Source organism: Desmodus rotundus, chromosome 10, assembly GCF_022682495.2.
Source record: "Desmodus rotundus isolate HL8 chromosome 10, HLdesRot8A.1, whole genome shotgun sequence".
Classification (NCBI taxonomy): domain Eukaryota; kingdom Metazoa; phylum Chordata; class Mammalia; order Chiroptera; family Phyllostomidae; genus Desmodus; species Desmodus rotundus.
In genome coordinates, this window is record NC_071396.1 from 108,962,085 (window position 1) to 108,976,594 (window position 14,510).

At 47.3% G+C, this 14,510-nt stretch overlaps 1 protein-coding gene across 1 annotated transcript in view; it reads right to left on the minus strand.

Annotated features, from left to right (window-relative positions):
• The window catches only part of RTTN (rotatin), a 98,981-nt gene that overhangs the window by 13,034 nt on the left and 71,437 nt on the right, over positions 1-14,510 (minus strand). The window contains exons 36-40 of the mRNA XM_024580522.4: positions 13,559-13,751; positions 12,560-12,650; positions 10,672-10,825; positions 8,124-8,261; positions 5,471-5,688 (exon numbers count right to left, since the gene is read on the minus strand). Coding sequence (XP_024436290.2) covers positions 5,471-5,688; positions 8,124-8,261; positions 10,672-10,825; positions 12,560-12,650; positions 13,559-13,751 — 794 coding nt within the window. The remainder of the gene's footprint in view (positions 1-5,470; positions 5,689-8,123; positions 8,262-10,671; positions 10,826-12,559; positions 12,651-13,558; positions 13,752-14,510) is intronic.

The following is a 14,510-nucleotide window of genomic DNA, read 5'->3' on the forward strand; positions in this document are numbered from 1 at the left end:
AAGACTTGACCAGACGCAGGTGAAATTTTTTGTGGTAAGAGTCTCATGTGGAGATACATATACGTTTTTATTACAATGCCAAGGGGCTCGTCAACTCCAGTGTCAGAATCAAGAAGTTCATCGTCAGATTTATAAATATCAGTCAACTCACATTTCATGACTTTTCTTTCTACCAGTTATTTTCAAAATAACCCAGCTTTATAATATCGTGATTAAAATTAAGCTTATGTGTCAATTTTGCATAAAATACACTACAGCATAATTACTAGATGCAACTCCACTCACAACTGGGGCGCACATTTGGCACTGTGACCTGGAAGGGGCCTGCAGAGTGGGGGCAGGGACCCCGCCTTCAGAATCTCAGGCTGTGGGTGAGACATTAAATGCCTCGGGCCAGGGATGCATGCTTGATAAAGGTCACGCTGAGTGTAACCGTGAGGACGGGGCAAGTGTTCCAGGATGATGAGATCATTTGGAGTAAACCCTACAGTCTGCCATGAGAATCCTACTTTGCCCATGAACTCAATGGGAAAACTGCGCTTCTATACGGACTTACTGAGACTGCAGGTGTTAGTGATTTCAGAAGCACCAGACTGACCTCACTGACAGGTACTACTCATCTATTACCTGCAGCAATGAAGGGGAAGAGAGGTAAGAATTCTAGGCAGACAGTTATGCACACAGATGTGTCTTTGATTCCCTCGGGAAATCTCACTAAAATGACAGAAATGGAACACACACACACACAGAGTCACTCCAAGTTCGCAAATGGGAAATCCGGCAGGTGAACAGCAGATGCATTAGCAGGCTGAGAGCCCTGAATCCCCGGCAGAGATGAACAGCACCCAGTCTGTACGCTGAACTGCCCGGGCTGCGGAGGCTCAGCAGCAGGCAGCCCTGGCAGGGAGCGCAGGGGAGGACTATCTGAAAGCCTCCGACAAGCAGCCAGATGGCCAGAGTCGCCCGCCAGCCGCTCCTCCTGTCCGGCCCTCGCCAAGCACTGGAGGCTGTCCCCAGAGAGGCGGAAGCAGAGGCTCTGCACTGGCAGAGACCAGGCACATCTGAGGGGAGGGGGCTCTACTGAACACAGGGAGGAGGGAGTGAGGCTGTGCAAACCAAATCCTAAAACCCCAGGTCTCTCTTCTCCCCTTCGCTGCAAGGTGCTTGGCACTGGGTTTCACCTCCAGTCAGGAGGACCGAAACTGCCTCGCCAGGGAGTGTGACAAGCTCCAGAAGACAGGGTCACCCACGACTCAGCCGAAGCCCCTCCCAGGGCAGCCTGCAGGTGGCGGGCCCCACCCCGGTGCTCAGGGCTTCCAATGTACCCAAGTGCCCCAGTGGACACATGGCAGACAACCAAGGTTGCCAGAAGTCAAAAAAAGCCCCTACCCAGAAAATAGAAGCAATCATAGAGAAAAGGGAAGAAAAGAGAGGTTCTCTAGGAAGAACTCTTCACAGGGGCTCCCAACATACAGAGCACACCGGGAGCAGGGAAGGTCAGAGCCATGATCAGAGACAGGTGAGAACGCCCAGGAGAGCTGGCCCAGTGGACAGAGAGAAGGCACTCCAACAGAACAAGGGATTCTGCACATGGCCGGGAGAGAGGAGCCAGGCGTCAGAACGCCTTCAGAACTCTCTACAACAAGAAGTTCCAGGGGGGAGGCAATGCCTTCTAAATTCTGAAGCAAATGATTTCCAACCTAGGGATCTCACTTGACCCAGCTAGAAATTTAGTGTTAGGGTGCATGAGCACGTTCAGAAGATTCGATCTCCAAAAAGCCTCCTGTGCACCTTTCCCCTGGAAGGTGCTGGAGGAGAGACTTTGCAGGCGTGGCCCAGGAGAGGAGGACAGGGGACAGAGGACACAGGAGATGGCGGCAAACAGCAGAGGGCTAAAGGAATTCCCCAGGGAGAAGGCGAACAGAGATCCCCCAGTGACACAGGGCACCACGCAGTCACAAGGAACTGGGAGTGATTTCCTCTGCAGGAAAATGAGGCTGAGACAAGTTCGGACACTTCTGAATCAACTGAGAGGAACAGGGAGCTTATCAGTGGTAACAGAAAAGTCAGCAATTGAAAAATGATACAATTACCGCTGAGAAAGAAAAGCTGTGCTGGAAAGGGAAGGAGAACGTGTGTGCGCTGCTCTCTGCACGCTGCGTAATCGCTACTCAATGTGCGGATGTGCAATGTTGGGGACCAGGAGGGAACCCGCTGTGGCTGGGTGGGGGCTGGCATGTGGGAAGAATTACAGTCTCATTTTCCACAGTAGGAAGTCAACAGACGGTGTCCCAAACTGAATAACTAAGGCGGAGAAATCATGTTATTGCTACGTATTTGCAAATGAAGCTTACTGAGTATCACACTAGGGAAGGCAAAACTCCATTAAGTCCAATGTGTTCAGCATTTTATGGTCAAAAATCCACTCATAGTTTCTTAGAGGATATTCAAATGCTGGCCCTTCGAAGGCGACTGCGAGGCTGATGTGGCCCCCGGTGAAAATGAGTTTGACACCCCTGCCTTATAGGGCACTGCCATAGAGGAGCCATTTAAATGATTCTCTGCCATGACATTTTAATTGCAGTCACAGTACAATAATTTGTTAGAAGAATGGAGAACTGAATCAGAAGAGGTTCGGTGATGTGCCAAAGACCACACACCACAGACTGGTGTTTATGTTGCTGCATATAACATATGGCACCACCCATGGCTTACATGGACACGTTATTTATAACATATAACATGTGTTATAACATATATATAACATATGGCGCCACCCATGGCTTGCGTGGGCGCGTGTTATTTACTATAATGTGCTGCTGTTCCATGTGGTTTGGTATTTTAATTCGCCTATCTGATAGAAGGCAGAGCAAAGAAGACTGCTTGCAGCTCGACAAGCTCATCGACAACGCCCCGCCTTCCGATGGCTGTTGTCTCAGGGCTGTGCGCGGGCACGGCGCCTCTCCTTACCTCGTCTGCACCTTGCCTGCGCCCTTCTAACAAACACCCCATCTTCACAGTCGACTGTTTACGTGAACGAGGAGACTATGACTTATTATAACACACAGTTTACATCCCTGGTTCCTACACCCATACCCACACCGAATACTCCACGCATTGTGTAATTTGGAAGAAATGGAGGGGAAAATTAGCTCGTCATTAGGAAAATCACTGAGATACCCTGTGACTCATTTTCCTTGACCCAGAAGGTAACAGCAAAAGACTAAAAACAGTAACTTTCATAATATTACGAAATATTAAGGAAAAACCAGGACACGGTAAACCTAACACGTTCCTGGGGCGCCGCTTTCCTACACACAGCACCCTAACATGGCCCCCATCCCCACGTGGACCTGTGTTTATCAGAAGCCTAGTCACAGTCCCTTGATACGCAGAACCACTGACGAGCAGGAGAAAGGAGCGGGAGGCCTTGAATCCCCAGGCCCCGGAGGCCTGGCTGCAGGGCCCTCTGCCCTCCAGGGGAAGGAAATCAGCAGCTCCGTGAGTCAGTCCAGCTCCTGGAAGCAGAGAGCGCCTCAGGGGGCGCTAGGACCATTCCCCAGCAGAAGACCGTTCCGCTGGAGCCAAAGCTCAGAAATTAATGATGCTTTTGGGTTGGGGCTGGAGGATTTTTGTCTAGATATGAATGTGAGTTTTCCTGCTTATTATATTCTTTTTTTAGCACATTTTTTAAATCCTCACCCAAGGACATTTTTTCACTGCTTTGAGAGAGACAGACAGACAGACACTGATATGAGAAAGAAACATCGATTGGTTGGTTGCCTCTCATACTCGCCCTGACGGGAGATCAAACCTGTAGCCTAGGTACGTGCCCTGACCTGGGATCAAACCCACAACCTTTCTGGTGTGCAGGACAGCACTCCAACCAACTGAGCCACACCAGCCAGGGCGCTTATTGTATTCTTTAAAGTGCCAAACAGCACTCAATTAATCATCGAGTGGATAAAGCCTGTTGTTCTGATGGTGAATAAGATCAGTGAACAGTGCCCGCTTATGGTTTTAAATGGAGAAAAACTGAGTGGAACGAGGACACTAGCTCCAGGGAAGCTGTGTATTCTCAAGAAGAAGGGACATGGAGAAACTCTGAGGACTTTGTTCCCCCAGAGACCCAGTGTCTGAGGAGCTGCTAGAGAGCAACAGGGAGCAAACATCAGGGGCCCCTTATCAGGCTCCCTATCACTGCCTCCGAGGCGAGTACAGCCTGTCTGGCAGGAGCAGGGGCCGGGCAGGAGCAGGGGCCGTGAGAAGACCGTGACCCCTCCTCGGGCAGGTGTGGGCCAGCCCAGGCAGCTGCCCCGGCCTCTGTCGGCCTTGCCGGCATTCCAGCACGATCAAGGCTGCGGGCAGCCTGCGCACGGGGTCATCCCGGAAAGCTCTGCGTGAGGAGCACCCGCACAGGCAGGAAAGGGCGAACCCCCCAGTCCTAAGAGCAGAGGGACTGCCACAGGCTGGCGTCCTGCCGACTGTGCAGCCGAGCGAACCCGCCACGTGCGAGCCGGCTCTCTTCCGCCTCACAGTGAGAAGAGGGACAGCAAGGCCACACGGTCACTGCAGATAAGGAGTCTCAACGCCAAAAATCTAGTAACTCCTAGTGGTAAAAGACCCCTATCCGGCTCAGGAAGCACGTCTAGCTGTTTTCACTGTTAACCTACTTATAAAATGACAATACAGTGATTTTCTAACGTTTCTGATGACACAAAAAGTGTGGTTTGTGTTTTAGGATGAAAAAAACAAGTCAGAATATAAAGCAGGCGTCCAAGCTCGGAAAGGGGGCGTTGTCTCACAAATGTGTCAACCAGGCCTGCTCCCTCACATACGTGACCTCCTTAAATATACGTGGCTCATGTAGGTAAGTCAAATGTCACTTGGGTGAACATATTTTCAAAGACGAAACTGTCTTTAAAATGGAAACAAACTGAACTGTGCCACCACCCTTGAAACACAGCCAGCTGCCGTGGTCATGGCCTGGCGCACTGTTCTGATGAACTGCTGGACGCAGGTCGCTAGCATTTCACTTTGAATTTGTGTATCATATTCTGGTCAACACCAGAGCGTGGAACTGACTAGGAAATGGTTACTTTAACTATATATATATACTCTTGTATTACTTAGTCATAATGACTGTTAATTATCCTCAGTTTTTAAAGATGTATTTCTTTATTTTTAGAGAGGGGGGAAGGGAGAGAGAGAGGGAAACATCAGTGTGAGAGGGAAACATCGATCACTGACTCTTACACATGCCCTGACCGGGGAGCGAACCTGCAACCCAGGCAAGTGTCCTGACCAGGAAACAAACAGGCGACCTTTCCCTTTGCAGGATGATGCCCAACCGACTGAGCCATACCTGTCAGAGCAGTATTAATTACTTTTTAATTCAAAAGATTAAATTTTTCTTAATAAAACCAAGCCTGAAAAAGTGAAGTTTTAAAAAACTCAAGAAATCACGCACCCGAATCATGACATCACTCAGTCGCTCTAGAGACGTCTGACTTTCCTGCGTTTCGTCTAGAAGGGAGGCCATCGTTGGGCTGTGGCGTGAACTGGTTGTATCCTTATCTCGAAGACGCCTCTTTGCTTCTTCGGTCAGGAGGACTGAGAGGAACTGCAGGCTGGAGGTATAGAGCGCGGGGCAGGAGGCGGACAGACCCGCACACTTGCAGAACTTATCTAGAAGAGAGGACAATGCCACCTGTAAATGTCTGAAAGTTACCTCGAACTAAAGGAAGTGAGCCAGGGTGATCTGCATAATTTTTAAGGAAGTGAAGCGATCAAGGATCACAAGAGTAGGTCTAGTGTTTGAAAGTAATTTAAACAGTACTGAGACAACACAATGAATTGAGGAATCTACTTAATTTTCATGTCGTCCTTTTTAAATGAGTTTTTTTATATGAATGAGTCTGTGTGTATAGAAATGCACATTTGTGTATCTGCCAAGACCCAGAATACTCCTTGTAAGAGAGGTATGTATAAATGGCTATTGATCCCTCTGGGATCTACTGGGGTCCACAAAGTCTCTAGAGTTAATTTTTTAATTTTTATTTCAGTGCTAACCTAAAAAGAAGCTAATGCAACCGTACCCTGAATTCTTTAGATTGCCACCTTGTAGCTGTGACAGTGTTTCCCCTTCCAAACAAGTTGATGCTGAACAGTACCCAAAACAAGACAGTGCGCGGTGCTGGCAGCACCAAAGGGTTCACGGTCGTTCCACCGGAGAACAGGGTACGAGGGATGGACGTGCAGACACAGCAGAGTGGAATGAGCCGGCAGACCAACTCAGAAGAAGCTACACTGACTCAGCCATTATTAACTTCCTGTTGTGAGCACTGATTAACATAGTCAGAGGAGCATTCGCTGCATTACATTAATTTTATTAAATTGCTGGCACCAGTTTATAATTTTGTTGTGTCATTTATACAGTATTTCAGATTCATACTTGGGTAAGAGTTATAACCGGGAGAATTTCTACCTAGATTTAAGTTACAGAAATGCCCATGTTCTTCAGTAACCTAAGAAAAATAATTCAGTCAGCAGTGGATTTCATGAGAATTATGTTCATGTAAATTATGTCTAAATATTAGTCAAGTTTGAAAGTTTAAGCAAAGATGGTTACAGATAACGTAAGTTACAGTAACCACAAGGTATTTTAAATGTGTGTGCATACTTGGCATAGCAAATAAACAAACAAAAAACCAAAACCATCTCCATGGCAAGGAATGTCAGTGATCCTTTTTATTAGTTATGTTTTCAGCATCGCAATTACCAAAGCCAACTGTTTACATGGTAGGTTATTTTTCATTAGCACCACTATTATATAAAATAGTGTCTATGTGTTTTATAGGAAGATTTTGAATTTAATGTATCTTTTTTTTACCACTAAGGGAACAGTGTCAGGTCAACAGCCTTAAATCAGGGTCAGCAACCTTCTCTGCAAAGGCCCAGAGAGGGCAAGTATTCTAAGCTTGTGGACCACAGGCCTTCGTCACAGCTGCTGGAAGTCACCGCTGAAGAATGAACGCACACTGGGCGGGAAGGGGAGGAGTTCAGTGCAGCCATGCTCCAATCACACTGCATTTCCCACAACAGCTGACAGACCTCACTGGACCAGCTGGCTCAGGTGTCCCGTGCATCCCATAAGCACCTTGCTTTACCTTATTAGTGATTCAGGCGGTGAAGCCCCCTGTATGCAACAGGCAAATCTCTATCTAACCAGTCAATCAATCTATCCATTTCAATTTTTACTTCTTCTAATAAAATAATGATCCCTGAATGGATACTACTCCCCTTAGGGTAAACTCAGAACCGATACATAGGTACCCAACAATTCCCTTTCTTGTTAAACATGTATTTCCCCATAAATCTTACTTCAAAACAACACTCTGGTTACAAAATACATCATACATTTAACTTACAGAATGACCAAATGATAAAAGAAAATGTGGGAAAAAAGTCAATTAAATTACTGATAACTTGGACACAAATTCAATTTTGAATATAGACTGGTTATTTTTAAAAAGTAACAAATGTCACTTAAAATATTTATATAAAAAAAGCTTCTTGCTATGCTAAAATTTAGAAGAAACTATGAAAAATTAAAGGCAGTAGTTATTTAAGTAGTTAAGAAAACATCTTACAGAAATAACTACACTATATGCTTGGCACTTTTGTAAGAGAGAACTTGCTGTAAGAGAAGGCCTGTGTCTTGAGACCAGACACCGCTTTTACCAGAACTCTCCACGTGACCAACGCGCAAGACGCCGTGTACAGGTTTACCCCCTTAAGGAAGTGCACACAGGTGAGGAAAGGGAGCAGTTCCCACACCAACCAAGGTAAACCTCTCTCATCGTTTTATAGTCACGTCACGTGTACCTGCATAATGCCACAGGCTTTTCTTACCTATTTTCATGGTCCCCTGAAAGGTGTTTCAATTTTTCTAACACACATTTTTGGGGCTCCTCAAGGGCACTGCAAGCACCTAGTTTCCCTTTCATGGGCCATGCCGTAACTGCTTAATGTCAGAGAAGGCACATGTATGTAACGGTGTAGTAAAGATCACCTTCATCCGACTCAGCAGAAGACCCCAGCCGGGTGCGAGTACCGCTTACCGAGCACTGCCGCCCAGTGCTGGGCCAGACCCGTGGTTATGGGTGGCAAAGAGGCAGCTGCAGCCTTCCTCAGGAGGGTGGCCAGGAGGTTAAATAAATGTGTCCACGTCTGATAAAACGCCGATACTAACTCTCCATCTGTTGAGTTAATCAAAACATGTCAAGTTATGAATGCAAAGGAGCCTTTTAAAATACAAAACTCATCACTTCATTACACTCAAACTAAGGTGTGTACTTGTCAAATGGAGCCAAATGTAATTCAGCATGAATTTACTTCAATTACTTTCTTCTAGATTGCTTCTTAAATATATCTTTCCTCTATCTTCCTATAAACAAATAAATATACATGCACACATCTCTCTCATTAAAGCGTATCCGACAAACACTGAGTGTGACAAACCCACGTGAGGCCAGAACTTCAGAAGTACTTATTGGGCACATTGTAAAAAGATCTCAGTGCTGTGCTGCTTCTGCAAAAGCAAAGGTTCCCTGGTTTCCTCTCCCCCTCCAGCAGCTCTGCGGAGGGAGGAAAGGGGCAAATGATGTGCCAGGGTCACCGCAGAGCAGAGGAGAGTTTCTCCGAGGCCCCAGAGGAGGGCTGCCCCACAGGGAACAGGCGCTGCGGGAGAGGGTCTGCAGCTCTGCCTGTGGCTGACGTCCCAATTAACCCTCTCGCGTAGGGACAGCTTCTCCCTTCCCTCCACTCAGCACCTGAAAGCTGGAGGCAGCCAGTATCTCGGGAAGGCCTTCTCCACCCAAACCACCCGCAGGCTCTGCCCCTGTCTGTCTACCTCCACCACCGCCCCAGGACTTCCTCCCGGGAGCTCTTCAGCACCCACCCACCAGGCGCCTGGAAACAGCCGCTTCAGGGCGTTTGGATAACAACCCTGGTCTTTCTCTGCTCTGCTGTTACTGCCAGTTCTATAGGAGTCTTTTGGACAGACGTTTTCTCATGACCAGCCCCATGAAACGTTCATTCCACAGATACTGTATCTGTTTATGTGCTATCCGTATGTCTGCACTTCACACATAAAGAGAGCGAGTATAAAGCTTACTAATTTTATTCAATACAGGCTTTAGGCAGCTAAATGAAATATTTAAGTTGGAAGTTAAATTAAAAATTAAAAAGCTATTAACATTTAACTTTATAACTATGCTTGCTGAACAACTTCTAATATAATTTATTCATATATCAAGATGTATCAAGTTACATATGAAAATTGCAAATCATAATCAATTTTTATAAAATTATTCAAAACTTTTATTTTTCCAGAAAAAAATTTTAATTTATTAAAAAATATTTTAGTGGACTTTTAACTTCTGCTAGATATGAGAAAATAACCTTTAACCTAACCACTTAGTAGATATATTCAGATGTCACTGACATTTTTCTCTTCAGCAGCTGATACAATTAATGATAGGTTAAACGCTTTTATGTAATTAAATAATAATACACTATTTTTATTGAATTCTCAAATCCCAAGTCACGCACAAAGGCACGGGATCAGTGGTGCATCCACAAGGCAGGCAGTGGCCGCCGAGGGGCACAGGCCGCCGCTGCCAGGAGGCGCTGGCATCAGCACCGGATCGAGCCATCCAGTCACGGCCACCGGGCCTGCAGCACCCACCTGGCCCCATTCTCATCTGCCTCCCAGGGGGGCTCAGCGTTCATGCTTCTCAAGTGACACCCCAGGAGACCCGACAGGAGAACTGCATACTAAGGAACGAGATTTTATTGGGCAGAGGTGAGCTTTGGCAGTCAAAGGCCACTGAAGAGCTGGAACTCTTCCCCTGCTCCTTCCCCCCAGGCTCAGTTTTCGCTCCTGGGGCAGGTGAGTTCACCACTGCAGAGCACGCACAGCCTCACTGATTAGCTCAGGCAGGACACCGCCGCCTCGAGCACTGGGATATTCGCAGCACTGAGGAGGCACTGGGGACCTGCATGGCTGAGCATCATCCGACACTTCACTTAACAGACCTCAAACCAAGCCAAGCCATAAAATTCAAAGGACTAGACGGGAATGAAGTGACAAGCCACGAGAATTGCCAAATGATCAATTTACTTCATTATAAACTATTTTAGACAATTATCACATGTTAATTTTGACAAGGATCCTACTTTTTTTATGGGTCTCTTCTATTAAGTACTACATTCAACTTTTCATCATTTTCCCATCATCGCAGACGCGACATTACATGCCAGCCTTGCTTATACTTATCATTGGAGATGAGTCACTGGTAGGTCTCCTGGCCTTGGCCACAGTTTGCAAGAATAACTACCACCTAAAGCTCTTCCTCACATTCCTCACATTCCGTAAGGAACTTGACCTTCCTGTAAACTGCAGCGCAGACGGCCCCTGAGCCCACACAGACTGCCCTCAGGCTGGCCCCCGGCACCCCTCACCACACCCAAACTATAAAGCCCACCCTGAAGCCTCCCAAACACGGGCAAAGGCCACCTGAAGTGTCCCCTGCAGGGAATACCTGGAGCAAAGGTATTCCCGCAATGTTCTTTACTTCCCTCCGGAGCTACAACAATAAAGCTCACCCAGTAGATCGCTGGTGCAGATGGCGAGAACTCTGAGGACGTTTGTGACAAGAGGGTTCAGAAGCTCGTCCTGAAGCACGAGGTCGGGGTCCACCACCACACAGGACTGCAGAAGCCGGGACAGGGAGCACAGGTACTCGAGGAGGAAGGACACCTGCCCGCGAGGACAGGAAGTGAAACAAGGCCCGCCTCAGAGAGAAGGTGTCCTACTTTTCTACACACTGAACGGAACTTCTTTGTAAATACGGAAATAGAAAAACTAATGAAACAGTGATAACTTTCAAAGACCTCCAATGAATACACAGCGGACAGGGCATTATTTTTCCCGTGAGCACATCATTAACTGCCACATTAACACTATCAACTATAATGACACCAAACAAGACAACATTTCTGAGGCCGACTGAATTCCATTTAGAGAAAGCAAGCCTCAGAATTTTTCAACTAGCTAAACTGTGGAGTCAATATATCCTCAGAGAAGCAGCAAAGGGCATTCCAAAGCCATAAAGCCTATAATTTTGTACAGGAAAAAAAAGAAAAATTACAAAACACTCTTCAAAGGGCATAACTGAGGGGTGGGGGCAGGTAGCCTATTAATCTAATTATGGCTACAAATAAAATGCAAATTATTGCTTGTCTGCCCTCAACTACCCTTCAGCATAAAAATACTACTCTTAATTACAAAAGAAAAATTCAATCTGCCCCAATACTACCACTAAAACCATTTCAGGAAAACATTCCTTGTAATATTATAAGAAGCATTAACTGACAAAGTACTTCAAAAAAAAAATTTCCGGGATTTGTAAAAATTAAAGAATAAGCCGTGATGTCTCATTTACCGGTTATCCCCTGAAATGAGATCCTCCACCCAAATCAACATCAGAGACGATCTGAAGGCCCAATCTCTGTATGTGTGTACACACCACACACACCACACACACCACACACGTATTCCTCCCACTGCATTCTGAGGCCACTCACGGTACTTCGCCTGACTGTTGTGAGGGTCACGTAAATTAACACCAACAAGCTCCCGTGCGTGCTCAGTCCTGCAAGCAGGCACTCACCCCCGAGGACAGAAGGAGCACAAGCTCGCACTCACCCCCGAGGACAGGAGCACTGCCGTGGGACAGGCCTGGCCAGGCCCTGGGGTCCCAGGGGCACGCAAACAGGCCAGGCCCCGCCTTCAAGTGCTCCCTGCCCCTCTGAACCCCGACAAGCACGTGAAGGCGGTGTGCAGAGTTCCTCACCACTGTCGGGGGTCTGCCTCATCCCAAAAGCTCAGAGAAGGTGTCACAAAGCAAGGGAGCCTGGGCTAGTCCATCTTTGACCCCACCCCAAACGAGTCTCCTGGTCCTTCTGACAAAACCGTTTGGAGGGAACGTTTTTATCACCATGACTACCTGAAGGCCTGGTAAACATTCTGTATAGCAGACTCTAGCTGGAGGCAAGAACTTAAAAATGATTAATGTATTCTTCTTAGACTGGGTTTTGAAAAGACACAGAACTTTTAACAATGCCAATTTAGGTGCAAATGACAAAGATAGCCTAAAATCACAGAAGGGGAAGAGGAGCTGCTACACAACATCCTCCTTTTTTTAACATGGCGCTGAAAGATATCCAGATCCTTGATTAAACGTTTATAGTTCGTTAATGATGGAATCAGGAGTAGGAACTAGGTGGTCAAACCCCCTGCTCCTTTCTACCACCCAAAGATGAAAATGTTCAATAACCTATTTCAAATGACCCCATCACACCAGGTATAGCTGGAGAGGTGTTGCCCTCCTCCTACGGGCAGTGCAGCCTCGGCAGGGTTCCTGTCTCCGGCACTCACAGCACACAGACGCACAGACAGGCCCAGGACAGGAAGGAGACGCGAGACCCTCACCTGAGCCTGCGTGTGCTCCGCTGGGGGGGACGATGGCAGCGGGGCCTTCAGCTCCTGCACACAGCTCTCTATGAGGGTAGCATCAGCGATGCTGTCAGGGACAGGAAAAGAAAACCCTTCCGATGATTAGTAGGCCTCTCATTAAAGATTAATAAATCAGAATTTGTAACCTAGCACAGACTTCAAGAGAAAGGGTTTTTATAAAGAAAGTCAATAAATGTTTATAAAAAGGTGTTTCAGAGCACAGGAAAAGATCTTATCAGATACACATGGGAAGAACTTCAAAGGAAAGAATCTAATGAAACCATGTGAAAAGCATCCCTCGTAACCCTCACATTGACCCCACCCACTAACAGGTATCGTCAGTGATACCGAAGGGCCAAGGCTGCAGCGCTGGTGAGGCAACGAGCCCGAATCGGACCCCCAGATGGGCAGATTCAATACCTACTATGCCACACAACCAATTAGAAATCAGAAAAAGTTATGTTAGAGGCTTATTAATATTACAGATAAATGGAAAAACCAAATCATGATTTCCCTAAATCTTATGAGAATTTTTTTCTAATGAAAAGTCAGTCTCCCATAACTAAATAAATCCAAACGAATTCTTAAAATGATTTTTCAAACTGTGGACATTAATCAGATGGGACCACTAGGGAGCTACATCCCCCAACTCGTTCACTTCCAGTCAGAATGGCCAAGGGGACTGAACGGGCCTTGCGTGTGGCGGGGGATGGACAGGGTTTAGAACCTCTGAATTTCACAAAATCAGGATTTTTTCCGAGGGGGAGCCGAACAGTCAGTATCACGAACCGATACAAGTGGCTGATCAGATCTACAACCACAGCTGTCAGGACAACTCCAGCCGGGCAAGCCCCGCAGCCTGAGGCGGCTGCAGGGCAGGAAGACTCAGCCCAGGACACGCAGTCCTGCAGCGGCCCGAATACAGCCCGTGGGACCCGTCTCCACCGTCCTGCCCCCAGAGCACTCCTCTCTCACCTGCACAGAAGCTCTAGGAGTCGAGCTTGTCGGAAAGCATGTGCTGTGTCTCTGGGAGCGATCACCAAGAGGCTGTCGGAGAGGCTGCACATTGCTGACAGGAGGGGCGGGGTCACCAAGACACACGGTCTGGGCCAAGGGGCAGAAAGGGACGAATCACGGGGAAGCCGTGGGGACGCAGTTTCAGCCTGACCTGTGATTGAAAGCACACAGAGAAAACATGACTATTTTGTCTACCCTGCGGTTCTGTGCAACAGTCTCAAGTTCTGAGAGTCAGAGGAAAGTTTCTGCACGTGTCAAAGAGAGACAGCTGGGGCCTACACGTCTTCACAGCAGGGAGATGTACAGGCCCCACCTGAACCAGATGGTCAAGGTCAACACCACCAATGACAGGACTAGCAGGAATCACGGTTTTCCTGCGTGGGGCGCTGAGGGTCTCACCATGGGGGAACCACCGAACATCTGACCACCTGCAATGCACCTGGCCTGAGACTGTCACAAAAGGCCAGGGTCGGGGAAGACACAGCAAGGCTGCCGGGGGCTTCCCGATCAGCACCCGAGAGACGCGGCAGCTGAGTGCGCGGCCGATCCCGACCTGGATCCGGATGAGAGACGGAACTTTTCCCTTTGCTATAAAGGACACTCATGGGACAATGTGCAGTATCTGGGAAAGGTCCACAGAACAGATCACACGGCTGCATCATTGTTAACCTCCTAGTTTTGTGATTACAAAAGACAAAATTTCCCCTCTGTAATTAATTAATCCCTTCAGGGAGGCACTCTGAGAATATATATCACCAAGAAAGATCTGACACTTTAAATCAAATACAACTGGGAAAGTTAAATTTAGGTAATTCCACAGAACTACTTCAAATGGTTTTGAGGGAGAACTTTAAATACTAGGCATAAAACATGTATTACCTCTCTTCAGCACGCCTGTCCAGGGTAAGCA